Source organism: Natrix helvetica (genome assembly GCF_964273705.1).
Source record: "Natrix helvetica genome assembly, chromosome: Z".
NCBI classification, from domain to species: domain Eukaryota; kingdom Metazoa; phylum Chordata; class Lepidosauria; order Squamata; family Natricidae; genus Natrix; species Natrix helvetica.
Window position 1 is genome coordinate 101096040 of NC_138554.1, and position 19827 is coordinate 101115866.

Below are 19827 nucleotides of genomic sequence, written 5' to 3' on the forward strand. Positions count from 1 at the left end.
CAGTCCCCTCCTGCAAATCATAAAGCACTGTTGAAAGAAAAATCCAGGTCCATTTCCAAGGGGGGGGGAGCACTGGAAATCAGATGGAGGCTGATTGGAAAGAAAGGTTCAATTCATTGAAGAAGCAGAATCACCAACCACATGTGATTCTGGGACAATTGACAAAATGGAGTTTAGAGTGGGTGGGCTTTATAACTTGTGGATTCCTATGTGGTCATGACTGGCTATTGGCAAATCCTAGGTGTTTGAGCTAATTTTGTCAACCTTCGCTTGATTGTGTTGCTTATTGAATTGCTTATCTGAAGTTTCAGCCTGACCCAGTCTTTCTGAATGGATTACCAAATCTGCATTTCTATAAACCGGCCTCAGTTTCTGCTTGGGGGGTAGAAGCCAGTCCCAGTTTCCCTGCCCCAAGCTGAAACTTCAGATAAGTAATTCAATAAGCAACACAATCAAGCGAAGGTTGACAAAATTAGCTCAAACACCTAGGATTTGCCAATAGCCAGTCATGACCACATAGGAATCCACAAGTTATAAAGCCCACCCACTCTAAAATCCATTTTGTCAATTGTCCCAGAATCACATGTGGTTGGTGATTCTGCTTCATCAATGAATTGAACCTTTCTTTCCAATCAGCCTCTATCTGATTTCCAGTGCTTCCCCCCCCCCCCCTTGGAAATGGACCTGGATTTTTCTTTCAACAGTGCTTTATGATTTGCAGGAGGGGACTGATACCATTTTTTTATTTAGTGTTTTGTCAGGAATATTGTTTCTGGTTGCTGCTTCAACTGTTTTCAATCTGTATTCTGTAAAACTGATAACAGTACTATGCTGTGATGTTTGAAATCAAATATTAAAATAATTTGGCATAGGTTATCTTTGAATTTATGGTTTGCCTATTGAAGTAAAAAAACTCTTCAAAATAGTAGAGTAACACCCCCCCCCCCCCAATCTTTATTGTCTTTTTTTTGTAAAGTTATTTTTATCTTCTAGAAAAATGTTTTGTGACTGGCCATATCCTTCAGGCACATACTTTGGTGCAGGAATCTAGTAATTCACTCATCATGCTAAGCCATAATGTAATTTGTTTTGTTTTGGCTTAGCCTATTTATGAACCTAATGATTAGTGAAACCCATTTTTGTAGCATATGTGAGATTATTTTACTTTAAAGTATGGCAGGTGGGTACTTTATGAAAGTAAAAATGTAAAGTTGTTTTATTTTCCAAGTATGGAAATGGCTCCCCAAGATTAAGGATCACATGCAGGATGAAGAGTTTCCTACATTATAATCTTGCCAAAATAATCTCCATAGTGCATCCTGCCTGTGATCCCAAAACCACAAATCAGTGGTATAGATGTTGGAATTTGCTCATCTCACAAACTGGTACTCAGTACCCTTAGAAAAATCTCTACCCAAAACAGTGGCTTCAACCATTAGCATTTTTGTCAAATCTTGTACTATTTAACAATTTTCTATGTGTATGGGACAGTTAAGAAAAAGATTATAATTTCTATTGCTGCAACAGAATATGAAGCAATAGTACATGATGTTACCCCCTTTTTACTTTGCTTTACTGCCTAACACCAGGGTGACTTCATAGTACAATAAACAAAAACAAAAAAATAGAGCCAGACTAGAAAAGAAAAAGATGGTAAATCCATCAGCCCATAGCACCAACATCTGGTGGAATTGGGAAACTTCAGCCATCTTTGGTTAAGGCCAGAAGAAACAGCCAGATCTTAAAAGCTCTCTTAAAATATCTTTGGGACATTATGTAATGGGTAGCAATTGCTTGGACCATTGATAGGATAAACAGTAAATAAAAACAACACATTTTTAGGAACAAATATTTAATAAAATTGACTGACCACAAAAGCCTCATTGAGGTATTTGCTTCACTTTCAAAATTCTGATACATAACAGAATTATTCAATATACATTTTTTTTTAATAGATGGCCAGTACATAAAAACAAGAAAACTTTTCGCACATAATGTTCATAAACAATGAACATTACAATGAATGAGCATTCACAATGAAACAGATATATCACATTCTGCCTAAACAAATAACATGGAGAAATGTAAACCTATGGAAAACTTGCATTCATTTATATTAATTTTATGAAACTGTTTCATAAAGGAACTTTATTTGTTAATGAGCTGGATTAAGTTCCTTATTGCATTCTCATTGCTTAAAATATTTTTTACATTTTTGAACAATCTATTAATTGGAAAAAATGCACCTCAGTTTTTTTAAAAATTTGTTTTTAAATTCAGCTAAAAGAGTTGTTAGAAAATTACATGCGTATCCCTCTTTGCAAGCATACAGAGCTGTTTATAGTACTAAGTTCAGATTTTCATGACAAAAAGCCAATACTAAAAAGTTACATAAAGATATACCATGTTCAATATAGAACATTTCCAGAAGAAATCAGTCTCTCTCTTTTTAGAAGAAATCAGTCTCTCTCTTTTTCTCTCCCTATTAACTGCAAAAATGTTAAGAAAAAATAGGCAGTATGATTATACCCCAAAAAGTTTTATACGTAAGTGCTATTATTCAACTTTCTCATATGCAAGTTTATAAATGAGTACTTTTAAAGTACATATATAGTTTTGAAACCTTATTGCAATCTTATTGAGATGTAAGAAATTATTATGAATTTTTGAAAGCTTGAAGAAAGGAAATCAGATCAAAACTATACAGATTTTAAGTAGCATAGATTTCAATTTATACACAAAAGACAAAAATACAATTGATTGCAGTTCAGGACAAAACTTTAAAACAGAATTTGCAAAAAACATTTATGAAATTTTCCACTGTAGTATCTCTACCTACATCCACTTGCAAATAAAATAAATTTACCATATTATCTTGTTTATACTTGTAATATTTCAGAAAGTAGATGCACTTACCAAAATCACCAGCTCCTAGATGCATGTTTGAAAGAATATAATGGATCTGCACTCGAGAGAATAAAGCTTTGTACAGATAGAATTAAGAATGTCTGTTCAGGAAATTATTTGCCTCTTCCTCCACATACCACTTTGGTTATGTGATACAAGCATTTAAAGAGATAGAATGCTCATGTATAAAAACAATACTTCGTTATTGCAATAAGTTAAGTACAAAGAGAAGATTAAAAGTTTTGGAATTAACTATTTCAATATTTGGAAACAAAATTACAGAACTTGAATTCTGTGATGAGATGGCATCCTGACCACTAATTTGAACAACATATAGCTTAATACTTTGTTTCGGGAGTTTTCTACTTGAAGAATGTCAGTGCTTTTAATGAAAAATGAAGATTAATGAAGAGGTTATTTTTGAAATGATTTGCAATGCATATTAAACAGTTGTTTTTTTTAAAATATTATATGGGCATCTTCAGAAATTTTCATTTCTCTTCACTCCTCATTTGGAGAAACTGAAATAGTTCCAATGCATAATGGGGACACTAAAGTACAATACTCAAATGAGAAAACTCAAATGAAAATAATAATGAAAATCACTTTCCAATTTTTTCCCATATTATGGACTGGCAAAACACAAGTAAAAGATAGAACAAAACGAATAACAATTTCTTTCAGTACTTTTTGATAATCCTAAAGTTTTTAAGTTTCTAATGTCTCTTCATTTGCTCCACAAGTGTCAACTACACAAATTAAACAGCTGGTCACTGGAAAAGCACGAACTTTAGAGTTTGCTGTCCATTTATCAATTTCAGTGTTATATTCAAGGATGTGCCCCAAGCGACCCACGCCCTGAAATCCTGCAAGAACATAAATTGTGGAACCCACTGCAGCACATTTTACAGTTACACCTTTCCATGACATTGGGGAAACCATCTTCCATTCATTCAGTTTAATGTCATAGTATTCCACACTGTCTAAGCCACCTTTATAAGGAAGAAAGAAAATAATTATTCAGCCAATATAACTTTGTCATTATCATTTTAGGATTAAAACTATTTTCCCAAGAAATTAAAAATATTTTACCAATATAATAAATTATAAGTTAATTGAGTGATTTAAAGAAACATTTAGTCTACTACAGAAATAGGTAAAAATATATAGGTCTTAGAGATGAAAAGTAACTTTCAAACTATATAAAATTGATGTAATAATTATTGTGAAATAATATTTAAAATCCTGAATATATCTTCAGGGTTTAATATAACTTACTTCTAATACATGGGAGTGTATAATCTAAAAATCTTAAATGTTTAATATTGTAAAGGAACCTCATTTAAAAATTCTATTTAAAATTAAGAAAATATTGGAATATTGATTTATGCCTGAGCTATCCTTCATCATGAATATAAAATTTCCATAAGTAGTGGGAATGTAATAAAATGGAATCATAAAGCCACAAAATTGTTGCTATCAATCTAAATTGTACTAACTTAGCTTGTTAACCAAGTTACAAAAATATTATCATTCTTATTTCCAGATAAGTAGATATGGAACTGAAACATAAAAGACTATTTATATATAAACAGGATATATTGGGAATATAAAGTTACATTTAGAAAATGAGTAACAAGACCTGCAAATTAATGAACATGTATTATATTGATATGAAAGGTTAGGAATATTAAAATTAAAACTATATTTTTGTTAATTTGTTAGGAATATTATGAGAATATTTATAAGGAAATATTTAATCACTATTGTGTTACCAGCATCTGTGTTTTATTTATCTGACATTTAACTTATCATTAATATGAAAAAAAACCCTCCTGGATAAAGGGCATTTGATAGTTCCCGTTTATGGAGAATGGGATAGTTTTAGGGAACTACTTTCTGTTGCATTTATGCCCTCTGGTGCTGAACAATATTTTATCATTTATACCAACCTGTTTGAAATACTGTAACAGCCCTTTAAAGCCCATACTACAAGCATCAAGAAGGTTGATGTCTTTATCTTTCAGAACTTAAGGTTTTATTTATTTAAATACTGCAACAGTCCATATAGCCTCAGGGCAGTTATGTAGAATAAATTATTGATACATACCTAAGCTATTTTGCCCCCCTACAGCAAATATTTTATCTTTTACAACCACCAAGCCATGATTCTTTCGGGCTTCAAGCATTGGACATAGCTCAGTCCACCTGCAAATATTTAAAATGCACAATTTCATACCATATTTTCCTTTACATTAAATATGATCAAGACTTAACGAGAAATGTTATAATTAGCTATTAGGTCTCTTATTTTAACAAAGCCCGGCAGATGAGTTGCAGCTCCACTTAAAATGGAGTGAGGTTCCTGGATGGCTCTTTTGCATTTTCCTCCCCAAATAAGAATAAAGTAGTTTAAATGTTTTGAAGGGTGAGTATGCAACTTAGAAATCAAACTTTTCTACCATTTCACAATGTGAAGAAACCCATTCCTGATAGAAGTTTTTGACAGGGAATAAAGGCAGTACTTACGTTTCCTTTGCTGGATCATAAACTTCGCAGGAGCTCAAGACTCTTCCAGAAACATTGTTCCCTAAACTTCCTCCGCATACATAAATCAGGCCGTTTGCCTCTACCATCCCATGACTACATCGCTGAGTCAGCATACTGGGCTTTGTGTGCCAACTTTCTGTTCTTGTATCATAGCATTCAAATAAATATAAAGCAGAATTTCCTTTAAACAACAATGAAAAAGTCATTTAGACAATGAGACCCTCTGCTTATTAAGATAATATTATTAGTAGGCAAATAACCTAGACAATAAACTCTCAATAGTGGCCCAGATTTTGGCACACCATTTCCAGGAAATCCTAACTTGACATCTCCTCAATTTCTCAACACCAAATCAGATTACTTATATTGAGGACAACATCTGATTAATGGAAGAAAAAAAGCTTTCATTGCAATCCTCAGTAGAAGCACAGAGAAAACAAATGAGAAAATAGTGGTTTGTGCATCCCCTTTAATGTGAACAAAATCTAAGAATCTTTTTGCCATGCTAGCAGGGAGGAAACTTGAGATATGCATGCTCTCCTTTCAGTGACTCAAGGGGCATAGAAAATGGTTCTCCAATGGAAAGGCCAGTGGAAAAATAGCTCTAATTACATGCCGCTCCTAAAGCAGAAGCCCAGGAAAAAAGTAAAACAGATTATTTGACAGCCTCCAACATAATGCTGCTGGGTCATGGCTAATATTATGGTTATACAGGGCATGTGTCTTGTGACCGATACAGGCTTGAGTAATGAGAAATGAATAATGAGAAAAGAATTTAAATCCAAAGGAAAATATTTTTGTTTTTGTATTTGGTTAGATAAAAAAGATCTATACAAGTATGCACATGTACAAGAAAAAAAATCTAAAAATATAATCAGGAAAATAATCAAAAGGCTTTGCAAAAAAAGAGTTGCATTTCACATGTTTATCAGCACATTAATAAAACTAATAACATAGTGTTATTAAATCCAATGAGCTATGGGCCAGTATGTTAAGTGAAAATTATTCCCATATAAATATCTATGTATGTACTGTATATATAGAAACTAATCCAAGTTTAAAACATTAGTTTAATTATTACATGTAGCATTACTGTGCTATCATGTGGATTCAAAATTGGCATAGTACTGTGTACTGTAATCTACTTCTTTTGAAAGAAATATTTTGCAACAATACAGTACCAAATGTAGCTTTTCTTTTAATGTTCCATGTCTGTAAATGTGTCTTACCTACTTCTGAACCACCAGATGTGTAAATTTTACCCTCTGCTGCACATGCTGCAAGGCTGTCACGAGGAGTTGGAGGACCCAGTTTGGAATACCAGCTGTCTTTAACAACATTATAGCAATCCATTCGTTTTATAGGGAAAAGCTGGGAACCACCCAAAATATAAACTACATTATCCCAGAAAACACAAGCTGCATCCCTCCGCTTTTCAAAGGGACATCGGATATCTGTCCAGCTGTAATCCTGTATAAAAATAAATCAAAGTCATATAGAATATTTTCAACCATGTGCTTCAAAAAAAAAGTCTTCAGTTTTGGGATCATTGATATTTTATTTTTATTCCATTTTTTGTTAAAAGTTTGAGGGGTAACATGAATATTTCTGTTCATGTTATCCTCAAAAATGATATATTAAGGTGAGAAACCACAATGGAGCCTGGAATTTGAAATTTTAACATCCTGGATGTTAAGTAAATCATGTGAACATTTGTCAGACCCATGTCCCTAACAATAACATTATATATTTAAAAAGTGTTGAATTGTTGTAGCAATCTCAAAATAGAACTGTACTTTAGAAACTGTAATCTCCCAGTACATCATTCTTTAGGAGTCCAATCTGCTTGATCTACTTTAGGAAAAACAAACTTTTTTTGTTTTGTGCAATATCAAACATGTAAACAAAAGAGATTATATTAATAGAAAATACTTGCAATTTAAGTACATCCCTCAGCTTTTCTCTCCCTTGGTGCATAAACTAGGCTCTACTTGACATAAAAATAAAATAACCGTAACATAAAGCCAAAAAATTTGATGATGCATTAAGTAAAGACATACCTTTATATAGTACATCTAATCCATACAAACAATGGAAGATCAGAATTACCTTTGGGCTAAAGTATCGACATGATTGCGGCTGTGATCCTCCAAACAAGGCGATACGGTACTCGTGCTTTTTCCTTCTTGGACGAGTTCCATCCACCAATTCTTCTCTGTCTTCTGGAGAAAGGAGATGGTATCTCATTCCACCTAAATAATTTTTTTTTAAAAGGAAGGGGGGAATCTGATTTTGTGCAATTCAAAGTTACATCTTTATTTCCAACATAAAGCGGCATAATAAGTATTATGTACACCTTCATTCAATTTCAATTTTTCAATTTATTTGTGCTTCTAGACCGCCCCCTCTCCCAGAAGGGACTCGGGGCGGTGTACAGTCCATAGAGAATATCACAAAAATACAATAAAAAATTAAATAATTAAATATGTACAGTTTGGAGGAGGTTAAAATGCAATTAAAAGAACTGTACAAAGCTGAATAAATATAATTTTTTAAAATCCCTAAAACAGACACAACAGATTAAAAAAACCCTAAAATAACCAGATAATAATACATTTGCCAGGAGGGACAGTTGTAATTATGCCAGGCCTGCTAATCGGAACAGGTGAGTCTTCAATTTTTGCCGGAAGGAGCGGAGGTCAGAAGTGGTTCTAATGTCGGGGGGGAGGTCATTCCAGAGGGTTGGGCCCATCACAGAGAAGGCCCTACTCCTTGGTGTCGCCCGTTGGCATTGCCTAGTGGACGGCACCAGGAGAAGTCCCTCCCTGTGTGAGCGAATTGGCCGCAGGGATGTATGTGGGAGGATGCGATCCCGCAAGTAACTAGGTCCCGTGCCATGGAGCGCTTTAAAGATGGTAATCAGGACCTTGAAACGCACCTGAAAAACCACAGGTAGCCAGTGCAGCTCGCGCAGGAGAGGTGTTACGTGGGAGTACCTCGTACTCCCCATCACAGCCCGCGCTGTAAGAGTGCATCAGTTTCTTATGTCTGTGGAGCACTTATTTCCTCACCCTTGCATGTTGATACAAATAATTAAACAGAAGTTTTATTTTATGCAGAGCTCTCAGAAAGCAAGGCCATAACAGTTTTCTTTATTTCCAGTCATTCTGCTAAAGCTGAAGTTTCATTATTATCCAATTACTATTATATAGAGAGCACCAAAGTACCAGACCATGTTGTCTTCAAAGGAAAGGAGAAAGGGGAATTGACTGCATGAGGGAATATTGCTAAACACATGGATCTAACCCTTGTGTTTGGACATTCTATGGAGAGAATTTCACAAGCAAAACACTCATGACAAAAAAAGAAACTCTTAAGGATTAAGGTAGCATTTTGGATTGTCTAACCCCATGTAGTTCAAGAAGATAATCTCAAATTGTGCCTAAAAATAAACTGAAAGACAGTGAAGAATTTTAACACTGCTGATATAGATTTACCATAGTGAATCAACAATCTAGCCTCTTTGACCTAAATCAGCTGGGTCCTGAAATATTTAAAGGCAGATCAACATATAATTCATTGAATTTTTCTAACCTGTACTATAACTATAACTAGCTAAATTGTTTCAAGAATGCACAATTAGCATTCTAAAATGTGTAATATGCTTTGTGTAGCTGAACAAAACAGCAAGCTCCATTAAGTAGAATCTCAAAGGAACTGTCAAAAGCATTCACAGCAATGACTGTACTTGTTTTATGATTACAATTTGTCAGTGTATTGCAAATCATCCTTGACCAAAGCAGATGTGGGGCTTCTTAAAAGAGGTTTTTGGAATCCAAAGAGAGTATGGCCTGTGAAATGACAGATTTCCCTAAAAGAAGGACTAAAGTTTGAGAACATTGTTCTTGGGAGGGGGGAGCTAGAATGTAAAAGACACTTGGTTTCTTACCTACCCACCCTGAAGGATAAAATTAGCTCTTTTCCAGGAATTTTCATAGGTTATGTGGTGAAATAAGCAGCCCATAGAGGAAATCAGTATTAGAATGTTGAGAAAACATCTTAATGATAAACTTACTTATAACCATTTTGAGACATTCTGGGTTGTCCTGTATAAGTGGCTCTGCCTGTACAGTTTTACTAAGGAAATTCTTTGAAATTAAAGGAAACCTAACTTTAGCAAGGATATCAACCATGTAGGGCTGACGGTTTGGCTCATCATACTTTAACCAGCGGACAGCAGCATCATAAACCTGGAAATTAGGAAAAAGATATTTAATTAGACACATACCGGTACATAGCAGTCTATTTTAGAAATGGCAAAGAAAATATTATTTAAAATAAACTCTAAAGCACCACTTCAAACTCCAAATTTAACTTTGGATGTTTAGCAGAAGATGATACTATTACCTGAGACATTTTTTCTTCTATCACCACTTGTCAATCTTAACTGAGTTCTTTTTTTCATTCAAAATTGGTAAAGAAACTTGGAAAACAAATGTTGATATTAATAATAGCTGTTCTACATTAACTGCTAACATTAAGAATGTCATGTCCTTATGGAACTTTACAACTGTGCATCAATTAGACCTGAAGAACGAACTAGATGCTGAAAGTAGAGGCCAAAGTGGTCCCAGTGGTGGTAGAAGTACTTGCAGCTGTGATTCCTAAGCTGGAAGTGTGGCTCCAACAGATCCCAGGAATGATATCAGACCTCTTTGTCCAGAAGAATGCAGTGCTAGGAATCGCTAAGATACTGTGCAGGCTTCTGGTAGAAGACCTGAGATTGAGGAAGACATGGGGTTTTTAAAAAGGTGTTTTTTTTAAAAAAAAATACCTGATCTTCAGCTCTTACAGTCAGAGTATCTTGATTGAGGAGATGTGTCACACGTTTAACATCTAATTGCTGAAACTCATCGGTCTTGTACACCTCTGTGAAGTGCTGATAAATATAATCATCTGCAGTGGCCTTCAGTTCTGGGCAGTCAAGGCACTCAGCTAATACACTTATACCTAATGCAAAATGGAAAAAAGTGCTAGATTTATGAGATATTATATAAAATACACATCTTATTGTGCCTTTGAGTTCTTTATGCTTCTTGGCAACTGCCTGGACAAGTCCCTGCAGTTTTCTTGACAAGATTGTGTAAGCGATTTGCTAATGCCGGATTCCTAGGCTGAGAGGAAACAACTGTCCCAAAATCACCCAGCTGGTTTTCTATTAGAACTCAGTCTCCTAATTTCTAATCTTTAACCACACTAAATGGATTCTCAAAAACAAAAAGCAGTTAAAAGCCTCAATGTTTTAAAATATGCACATTATTTTTAAATCTTAACAAAATTATATATTCGTTATAAAAAATTGCTTTCAAAATATAATACAGTGAACAAAGTTCTTCATTCCAAACTTTGGAAATCTTGTAATATCTTTAATGGAAGGGAGATGCCTTACCAAGACAATTTGTAGCATCCACTTGCTCTTTTAAAAATTCTACGCACATTTTTTTCACAGGTTCAATTTGATATTGATTTGCTGCATCCAATAATGATTGGACATTGTTGCTGTTCACAAAAATTCTGAAAAAAAAATATCAGTGTTTACCCAAGTAAACATTTTAACAAATATACATATAAACCCTGACACATATATATTAAATTCTATAAAAAGCATTTTAAAAAGCATCCTTGAGAAGATTTTCTTAACCTTAACAATTAAAAATATGCAGAGAAATACAACTATAAGATTTGCCTATAAAATTAATGTGAATATTTCTGGCAATATTTAAAATAACATTCTGTATTATATATATGTATATACTAATATTTGGTACTTAAATGCCCAATGTAATCACATAAACGAAGTTTTCTAGATCTGTATTTTTAGGTGACTAGCAATAGTGAATATTGTGATATACTTACCTTGCAGTATAAGCAAACTCCACTAGCTGTTCAATTATATCTGGCTCAGCATCCTTTAATTCAACTTCAAATGACTTGGATTCAATCATATTTGCTGTAATTAGATATTATCAAGAGTTTTTTTTAAAAAAAACTTACAGAACTATTACTCACAAACACGATTTAGCAGTAACCCACATCTATTACAATTACAGCTACCAAGAATTATGGGTCAGTGGACTAAATAGCAGTACTGTATCAAACCAGACTCATAATCCCTGTCCTGATTAAGCTTGTATTGGGGCAGGAAGGGATGCTGGTCACAAGTAAGAAGGGATGCATCAAAGTTTACTCTCCCTTTCTCAGCTTAGTACATTTATGAGAACATTGTGTACTATAATAGCTTAACAACAGCAGAAAAGCTGAGGAAACAGAGTAAAGCAGTCCTTACCAGTAGGACAACTACTCACCCCCAAACAGCATTCTGTTTCAAAGTGAATGTTCTGTCAGTCTTCCAGAAGCACAACTGAATCAGTGGCAATGGCACAATGCTTATTTGCACTTGATCACCTATTTGTGGCCTATTTAGAAATAGTTGGTGACCCAGCCACATGTAGGATGGAATGTTAGGCTACATCCTGAAGGACTATTTTCATATTCTTCTCACAAAACATGCTGTCATGGAGGAGACATTACTTTTCCAACTATCTGTTGATAATTTTCTATGGGTAGTTTTTATCTATAGAAAAATAAAGTAATGTATGAAGGCAATAATGTCATAGTTTAATTAATCAGTGGGAATTACAGTAACAAGACTTGTTCAATACTGCTAATTAAAATGTTCTTTCCTTTTCTTTGCAAATCTAGGGATAATAAATTGATAATTTAAAGAGACTATTAAAAGCTGAACTGGAAAAAAAACCTTACTGGTAAACATTAAGTGAAAAAAGTGACTGGCTGAGGCAAGTACAACCCGATGAGCCGGGATTCTTCTTTCCTGGACTATCAATATAACATCACATAGCGTTTTCTAAAATAGAACCAAAAAAAAAAAAAGCACAAAGTTATGATACAGAAATAGATTTTTTATATACAAAGAAACTGGTAGAAATGTTCATTTTCTTCACTAAACCTTATCTTGCTGCCTGGCAAATTCTGGAAGTTGAACTCCACAATATGAAAGTTGCTCAGATGGAACTGTATTTACTATCTGCAGGATAGTATCAGAGCACATTGTATTTCTTCTTCCAGTGTAACGTAGCTAGCAAGTTAACATAATTAATAGTAACATGTGCCAAATGGAACAGACTGGGTTATAGAACAACACCCTAACAATTCTTCTAGAATATCAGAATGTAAAAGAATCATATAATCACACTAATGTAAGCTATTGAGGGATAAACCAAGACGCTCCTAGTTCAAATCCCACCAATGAACCGGCAGCTTTATGCCGGCAGCACCAGGCACCCCGCCCTCGCTTGCCATACGGAAGAACACTAGCCGAGACTTGGAAAAATAACAAAAGAATGCCAAGTCAACCCCTTCAAAACGGGGCCCTTTTCTTAGGGACATTCTACACTAGGAAGGCAGTGCGCTAGAGACTTGAACTGCCATAGCTTTGGTCCCTCGGTTTCGAGCAGGGGATCCGACCCATAGTCCCCACCCCAGCGCCGAGTTTTTGCTGGACCCAGCAAAGCGACAGGCTCCGCCAAGGGTTCTTTACGGGAGGCCCAGAGTTCATCCACCTCACCCCCGCCCTCCCTCCCTTCTCCACTTACTTGCTTTCTCATGTTATTCATGACCGCCATGAAACTGGCCAACAATTTGGCTTCCTCTCGAGCAGCTAGCTTCTTCTCCGTTTTCTTCTTGATGTTTTTATCTGGCACGGATGCCGCCATGCTCTGCTCCCTCTTCGTTCCCACCTTCTGCCTGTTCTTATTGCTTTCGAGGTAAGGAGGACTTCTTCACACCGACGCGGGTTCACACAAGACGAAAATGCAGGAACCGGCGCGAAGCAATGATAGCTTCCTCGACCTAAGAGGCAAACAGCCGGACTGAGGCACTACCGCACTGAGAATCAGCGAACAGCGCAACCACGTAAAGCCGCACCCCCAGCTGCTTTCTACCTTCTTTTTTATGAGAGCTCGGCCCAATCAGGAGGCAGGTCGCGAATGTCTCTGCTATCCCTTACAGCCAATCTCGCCGCAAACGAGGATTTGGAGGGGTCGGAAAGAGGAGGGATGTAAACAAAGAATGAGCCAGTGCATGTCGTCATCACGTCCCACTAATTTTTTGAGATTTTTTTTGCAGGAAAATAAAAGGAGGTGGATGATGGGTAGCGAATGTGTGTAAGGAAACTCAGCAAGGCTGAGCTTAGTGAATCGAGATTAAATATTTCCTTTTTAGTAAAGACGCGCGCAATCCGATTTGCTTTCAGTAGCCGTATGCATGCATGCATGCATGCATACATACATACATACATACATACATACATACATACATACATACATACATACATACAGATTTTAGCCAGCTCAGTATTACATACTGACCTCTATCTGCTTTTCTGTTAAGAGTTTCAGATAGCTATTGTCTCCAGATTCTTTGGAGACATCAAAGAAAAACTGAAAAAAAGGAAAAATAAAATAGTATCTTAGGAAGAAAAGCAAATATTTTAAGCACATATTAGGTAAAGTATTAATACAATTAATAATATTTATGTACGGTTTTCCAGAATTTGCTTTAATTATCAGTTGCAGCATTTCCTACTCTTAATACCATTGTCAATTAACAATATGCTTTAATATTCCAGTGTTTTGCACTGAGAGATCTGGCAGGTAAAACTCAGAAACTGATTTGTATACTTGAGAAAAAGTCAACAATAAACAGAATACAAGATACCATCACTACACCTCTATTTCAGTATTATCCTTGTTTCCAAATCTGCCTTGTTGGTTTAGAAAGCAATTCTCATATAGACTGTTTCCTAGTCTTCTGGGACATGTAACATTGGATTTTTTTTTGTTGTTTTTTTTTGTAAAACTAACCATATGACAATTTTCACCAGATTTTCTATGATTTTCAACGTTATAACAGTTCCAACACATCAATAAAGAGAAAGGGCCTCAAGGTAACACCAGTAATTTAAAGGCAACTAGATATGCGCTTAAAAACTGCTCAAACAAGCTCTTAAAACCAACAGCTGCAACAAAGTTTAACCCTTGGTTTAAAGTTGTATAATCAAAATATCAGCATATAATAGTGACAATGAAAGATTTATATCGTTTCCTAAAGTGAAATAATGTTTTACAAAGCAGATATAGAAATAATCAAGTTATTTCAGTAATGTATCAAGAGGTGATGCATGAGTTATTTTCCACAAAAAACCAATTGCAACACGTCTCTTGGAAGAAACCCTGTATACAGAACAGCAAAAATAGCATTGAAAACAGAATAATGCTTATAGTAACATTGCCCAAGGAACCTCAGAAATTGTTTTTCATGCTGTTGTGAACAAGATAAGTTAGTGTATAATGATTTTTTTAAAATTAAAGTATTCTTAATTTTGTCCTGTATTTCAGAAATAGAGACAAATATAGACTTAAAATTATCCCCAAAATGATTACTCATTGGGGAATAAAAAACGGTTTATTGTTTTAAAAGATGCAGACCTGAATTTCTTTCACTATTGTACTAATCTTTGATTATAGAAATTATTCCCACAGTAAACTATGCTGAACTTTGATTTAGATTTTATTAATATTTAGACATGTAGGCATTGTTTTAATGGATTTCATAAATAATGTATTGAATTTTGTTTCCATTTAAATCAATAGGACAAAGTAATTGTGATCTTGGTTTAATTGAAATCAATGAAAATTAAGATAGAGCTTCAATATTATACAAGATAATAAGCTGTTCCAATATTTTAATTGTGTAAGAATGCATAGGATTTGATTGTTAGTTCAATTAATGATCCCTCCAACTAATTGAATCTAGAGTTTTAACAAATAGAAACCTGTTAAAATGAACATAGCGTTCTGCTTCTTACTGGTTCTGTGTATGCTATAGCTAATATTCTATTTTGATGAGATACGTGATAAGTATCATTCTGATCATATAACTTCATGCTTTTAGTTAACTGGTTATACATGCCACATGTTGCTCATTTTTTTTTTCCTGGAATGTTTTCTGTATCTCATTGGTTCCCAAAGTGTGGTTTGGGGATCCCTAGCGATCTTTGCACCCTTTCAGGACATATGCAAAGTCAAATAAATATCTTAAAATTGCCCACTTTTAATATATAATGCAGTAAATATTACTTTACCAAAGCTCTTTTGAGATCTTCAAATTATTTTTTAAAATGCAAGGGAGTCTAACACCAAATATTTGAGAATTTCTTTTCTAATTTAGAAAAGAATTACACACACATAACTTTTTATAAGAAAGATTTATTTGGAGGTGTGAAGAAATAACCAAGACTTTAAAACTTTATGCTATGTTGTACTTTAATATAGCAAGATTAAAAATTACAGAAGTAAATCAGATAATACAAAATGTCTTAGGGTACATTTATTACTGTAGGAAGTTATCTCCCAGGCCTCTCCCAGAAAAATGAAATATCCTAGGGAAATATTGAAAAGGCAGAATATTACATTTCCGTGGATGTAAAAAGGAAGAAACATGTTTTAAAGAGAGAATAGCTCCCTGCAGCTTCCTGCCCCCACCCACTTTGTCAATGGGCCATTAAGAAGGTCAAGCCAGTCCCTTTACATAATAAATAGTTCTCCCCTTCAGCTCCAGGGGGATGGGATTAAGGCATAATAATATTGGCCCTTTACCCAACTCACCACATGGCATCTGAGAACTCAACCAAACCTGGATTCAAAACGCAGCCTAGAGAGTTGCCCCTGCATGGCCCCATGGGAGTCTGACAACCAATCAGAATACAAACTCAAGATCAAAGGCCAGAGAGAGCATAAAACCAGGGACTCAACATCTCAGCCTTCCTTCTCCTTCTCCACCAACATTGAAACATGTGATCACCTTTTCTGTTCATGACTCAAGCCATGTGGTCCTGTCCACCATTAAAACATCTTTCCAAGCAGCCTCCATGTCTCCAGTGTCTCTTTCCCTACTTGGAGCCAAACCCAGAAGGACATTTCTTTCTTCATTACTTATTGGAGTCATAAAGGGTACTAACAGTTGACTTTTATTGCTTTAAAGCTATCACAAATGTTTTCCAAGAGACTCCAAAGGAATCCTTATTGTAACTAATTCTCTGGACTTTATATAACTTTATGTTATCCTTCTCAGGTAGGTTAGACAAGAATCAATACCAGATGCATTTATTCTACTTTATTGTAAGGCTACTTTAAACCAATCATTCAGTTATGTAATAAAAAACTCCCATGTCTCTTTTAAAGCCTGAGAAAATAGGGCAACTTCCTTCTTTGTTCATTAGGTAATTGCAGTGATGCCCATTTATCTGATCATTCTCTGCACAGTATTTCTCCCCTTCACCTGTCTCATTCCCACATACCATTACATCAGCCTAATTTTTTTTTGCTTCTACTCAGTTAAGATTAGAAAATCTTCAGGTGGTTGATACTAAAGTTCAGTTCGGTAAAATATGACTTAGCATACACTCTTAGCACTGATCTAATCTTCCATGTTACAGCAGCAGCTGTAACTATTGCATCTCCTTCTCTGCTAACAAAGAGGTGCTAATTTATGAAAATAGATTGGGTGAGTGGTTGAAAAAGTCAATTCATACTACAGTCTAATAAGCAATATGATTTGTTTCATTTTGGCCTACTGTGTTACATAAATGCAGTTACTATCATGTGAAATCACTGTCCATGGTTTAGCCTATTGTGTAGATTCAACTGTGTTTTATTCAATATACTATGGTTAACCAGGGAGAAGCAAACGAGGTATATCTCAATATGTCAAAAAGTTTGGCTTATGTATCTTTGGTGTCATCAGAAAGATATAGAAATAATAGGATTAAAGGAGTATCAGTCCTGAAGGACTGTATACTTCTACTGATAAAAGGTTTTTTTCTTAAATATTCAGGAACTGCTTTTACCAGTAGATGTCATTACAGCAATGGTAATATACAGATAACAGATTAAACAGATACAGATATAAAGTAAGTCTAGCAAAATCACAAGCCAAATACATTTTATATGTACTTTCTTTAAAATGCACTTTATACTACTTAGCAACTTTTTAGTAAAGTTTTTAATAACATATTGGATTCCATTGTGTTTCTATTAAAAAGGAGTTGTGAAGCAATACTTTGTGGAGATGTAATAAGGACAGTGCTCGTTTAAAACGTATGTTTTTAAAATGACCCTTACTAAGTTTGGGGAGAAAGGTGGGACCATATAAATGTGATCTTGTGATAAAAACTAAAATTCTCAGAGAATAATATTCCCTTGAATTACATACCTAATAACATGGCTTTTAAGAACTGGACAATGCAATGGATTCTGCATGCCCTTACTGTACTGAAAAAAACTAAACAGATACTGAAGCATTGGAAAGGTAAGCAAGTTCAAAACTGTGTTTTCCTTCATCCATTTTATAAAGTAACACAATAAGATTAAATATGTATATACCTTAATTAGAGGTAATTAGAGAGGGAGCTTCTTTGGCTGCAGTCAAATGCATATTTCATATGTAGATATAAATCCTACTGAATGAGTGTGATTTACTTCTGAATAAATGTAAGATTTCATTTCATGTCATTTTCCCTGCTCCTTCTCACTCGTTTTGTAGTTTTGTGTTGTTTCGCAAGACATCGTCCTATTTTCATTTATCCTAATACAGCTCCTTACTACTTTTTTACAAGCTACCTGTTAAACTTCCTATTTGAATATTTATTATTACAGGATATGTTTCACTGTGATTATTAAATGTTAGAGATATTTTTGACATTGTACATACATTTAGTCATAATTTCAAGGTGAAAATTGAAAATATTTGAACAGGTGGAGCTACCACATGTTGTTGAACCACTTTCTGAAGCTTAAGCCATCATGGTTACTTGGAGGCACTGTAAAAACACTGCTTCAGCAATACTGGGGTTGCCATACAGTACATCCCAAAAGCAGGTCAGAAGAGAGTCTGGTTAGTTTTACTTTATTATTATTATTATTGCAAAAGTTTTACTTTTGTGTACATACATAAGAATGGCCACTCAACAAAATTACTGCCAAATAAACTATTGCTATCTGACTATTAGACAGAAAAGGAATGGATAGCTTCAGTTCCAAATACAGATTGGCACTGGAAATGACATAATTTATTGTTTATGCTGAATTTCCTCATAAGGTCATGATTCAGATACTTTTATGTTTTAATATCTAGCCTTCTCCTTGGTTTTGTTTAATGTTATTCTGATAAATCTTAGAAAACCCTTTCAATACATTTTGGTTAATCTTAGAAATACAGTACTAGAAATGTATGCAGATTTATTTTAAAGGTACAAATATACTTGTCCATGTTAGTATCCTAGTCTAAAGGTATGCATCTTGTAAATTTCACTATATTCCAAGGAACTTGCTCCTAAATTAGTATTCACATGAGTGTAACTTCAACTACAGGTTACAGCTGTTCTTCACAATATACATTGAATTAAAATATTCTAAAAACAAATGCTCCAAAAATGAACCTTTCTGGAATGTTTGTTGTATAGATAATAATACACATGGGCACATAACCAATAATGGATAATTAGATTAATTTCTTATTTTCTGCAGAGACAATTAAATGACCTTATTAGCTGGCAGCTCTGTATTTCCAAAAGTCTCTTGGCTTGGCATGGTTTAAAACTGGTTGCGTAGGTCTTCACACATTTTCAAACTCTTAATAAGCAAATATTTTTCAAGCTAAAAATAGCAAAGGAGAAAAAGGTTGGGCAAGGTCCTCTTCCTGAGTAAATGTGCAGTAATACTGTGGAAGGGAGAAAGCAATAGTTATATCAAAGCAATCAGTTTAGAACGATTGAGAAAACAGCTAAATATGAATGTTTTATATTTCACAATATAAAATTGTGTTTATTTTGCAAACATATATGGAGTCTATCATAAGATAAACAGTTAAAAGAATATAAATATAATGTAAAGTACCAAAAACAACACACACACACATACCCCAATAAAATGAAAAACTTTATTCGAGCACTTCAGGGGTGGGTTCTAACCTCTTCTATAGAAGAGGTTCCACAAATCTACTGTGCCGTTTAGAATCGGTTCCATCTCCCTCCCGCCGCCCGTCCCACATCATCAAGATGAAGAGTGAGAGGAGGAATTCTGGGAGTCTTAAAGCTGTCAAGTTTGAACAGCCCTGGGGTTCTTTTTCTAAAGGGTTAGGAGTGCAAGGGTCTTGTAACTTGACAGCTTTAAGACTTGCACACTTCAATGCCAGAGTTCCTGAGCCAACATGACTGGAGGAAGAATTCTGGGA

General features: G+C 34.7%; 1 protein-coding gene across 1 annotated transcript; it reads right to left on the minus strand.

Moving 5' to 3' along the window:
• Positions 1-1835: 1835 nt before the first annotated feature.
• On the minus strand, positions 1836-13467 carry KLHL7 (kelch like family member 7). The gene is made up of 11 exons (XM_081971304.1): positions 13131-13467; positions 12280-12382; positions 11374-11467; positions 10907-11031; positions 10292-10467; positions 9533-9707; positions 7567-7709; positions 6687-6927; positions 5437-5638; positions 5018-5115; positions 1836-3899 (listed from the first exon to the last, which is right to left on the minus strand). The coding sequence occupies exons 1-11, from the start codon at positions 13248-13250 to the stop codon at positions 3616-3618; spliced, it is 1761 nt and encodes a 586-aa protein (XP_081827430.1). The 5' UTR covers positions 13251-13467; the 3' UTR covers positions 1836-3615.
• Between the last annotated feature and the right edge of the window lie 6360 nt (positions 13468-19827).

Coding starts and splice junctions, on each gene's coding strand:
- KLHL7 (XM_081971304.1), bottom strand. CDS start 13,250: ATGGCGGCATCCGTGCCAGATAAAAACATCAAGAAGAAAACGGAGAAG. Junction 11,468..12,279: donor TTTTCACTTAATGTTTACCA/GTAAGGTTTTTT, acceptor ATCTAATTACAG/CAAATATGATTGAATCCAAG. Junction 9,708..10,291: donor CTGTAAGAGCTGAAGATCAG/GTATTTTTTTTT, acceptor CCTAATTTCCAG/GTTTATGATGCTGCTGTCCG.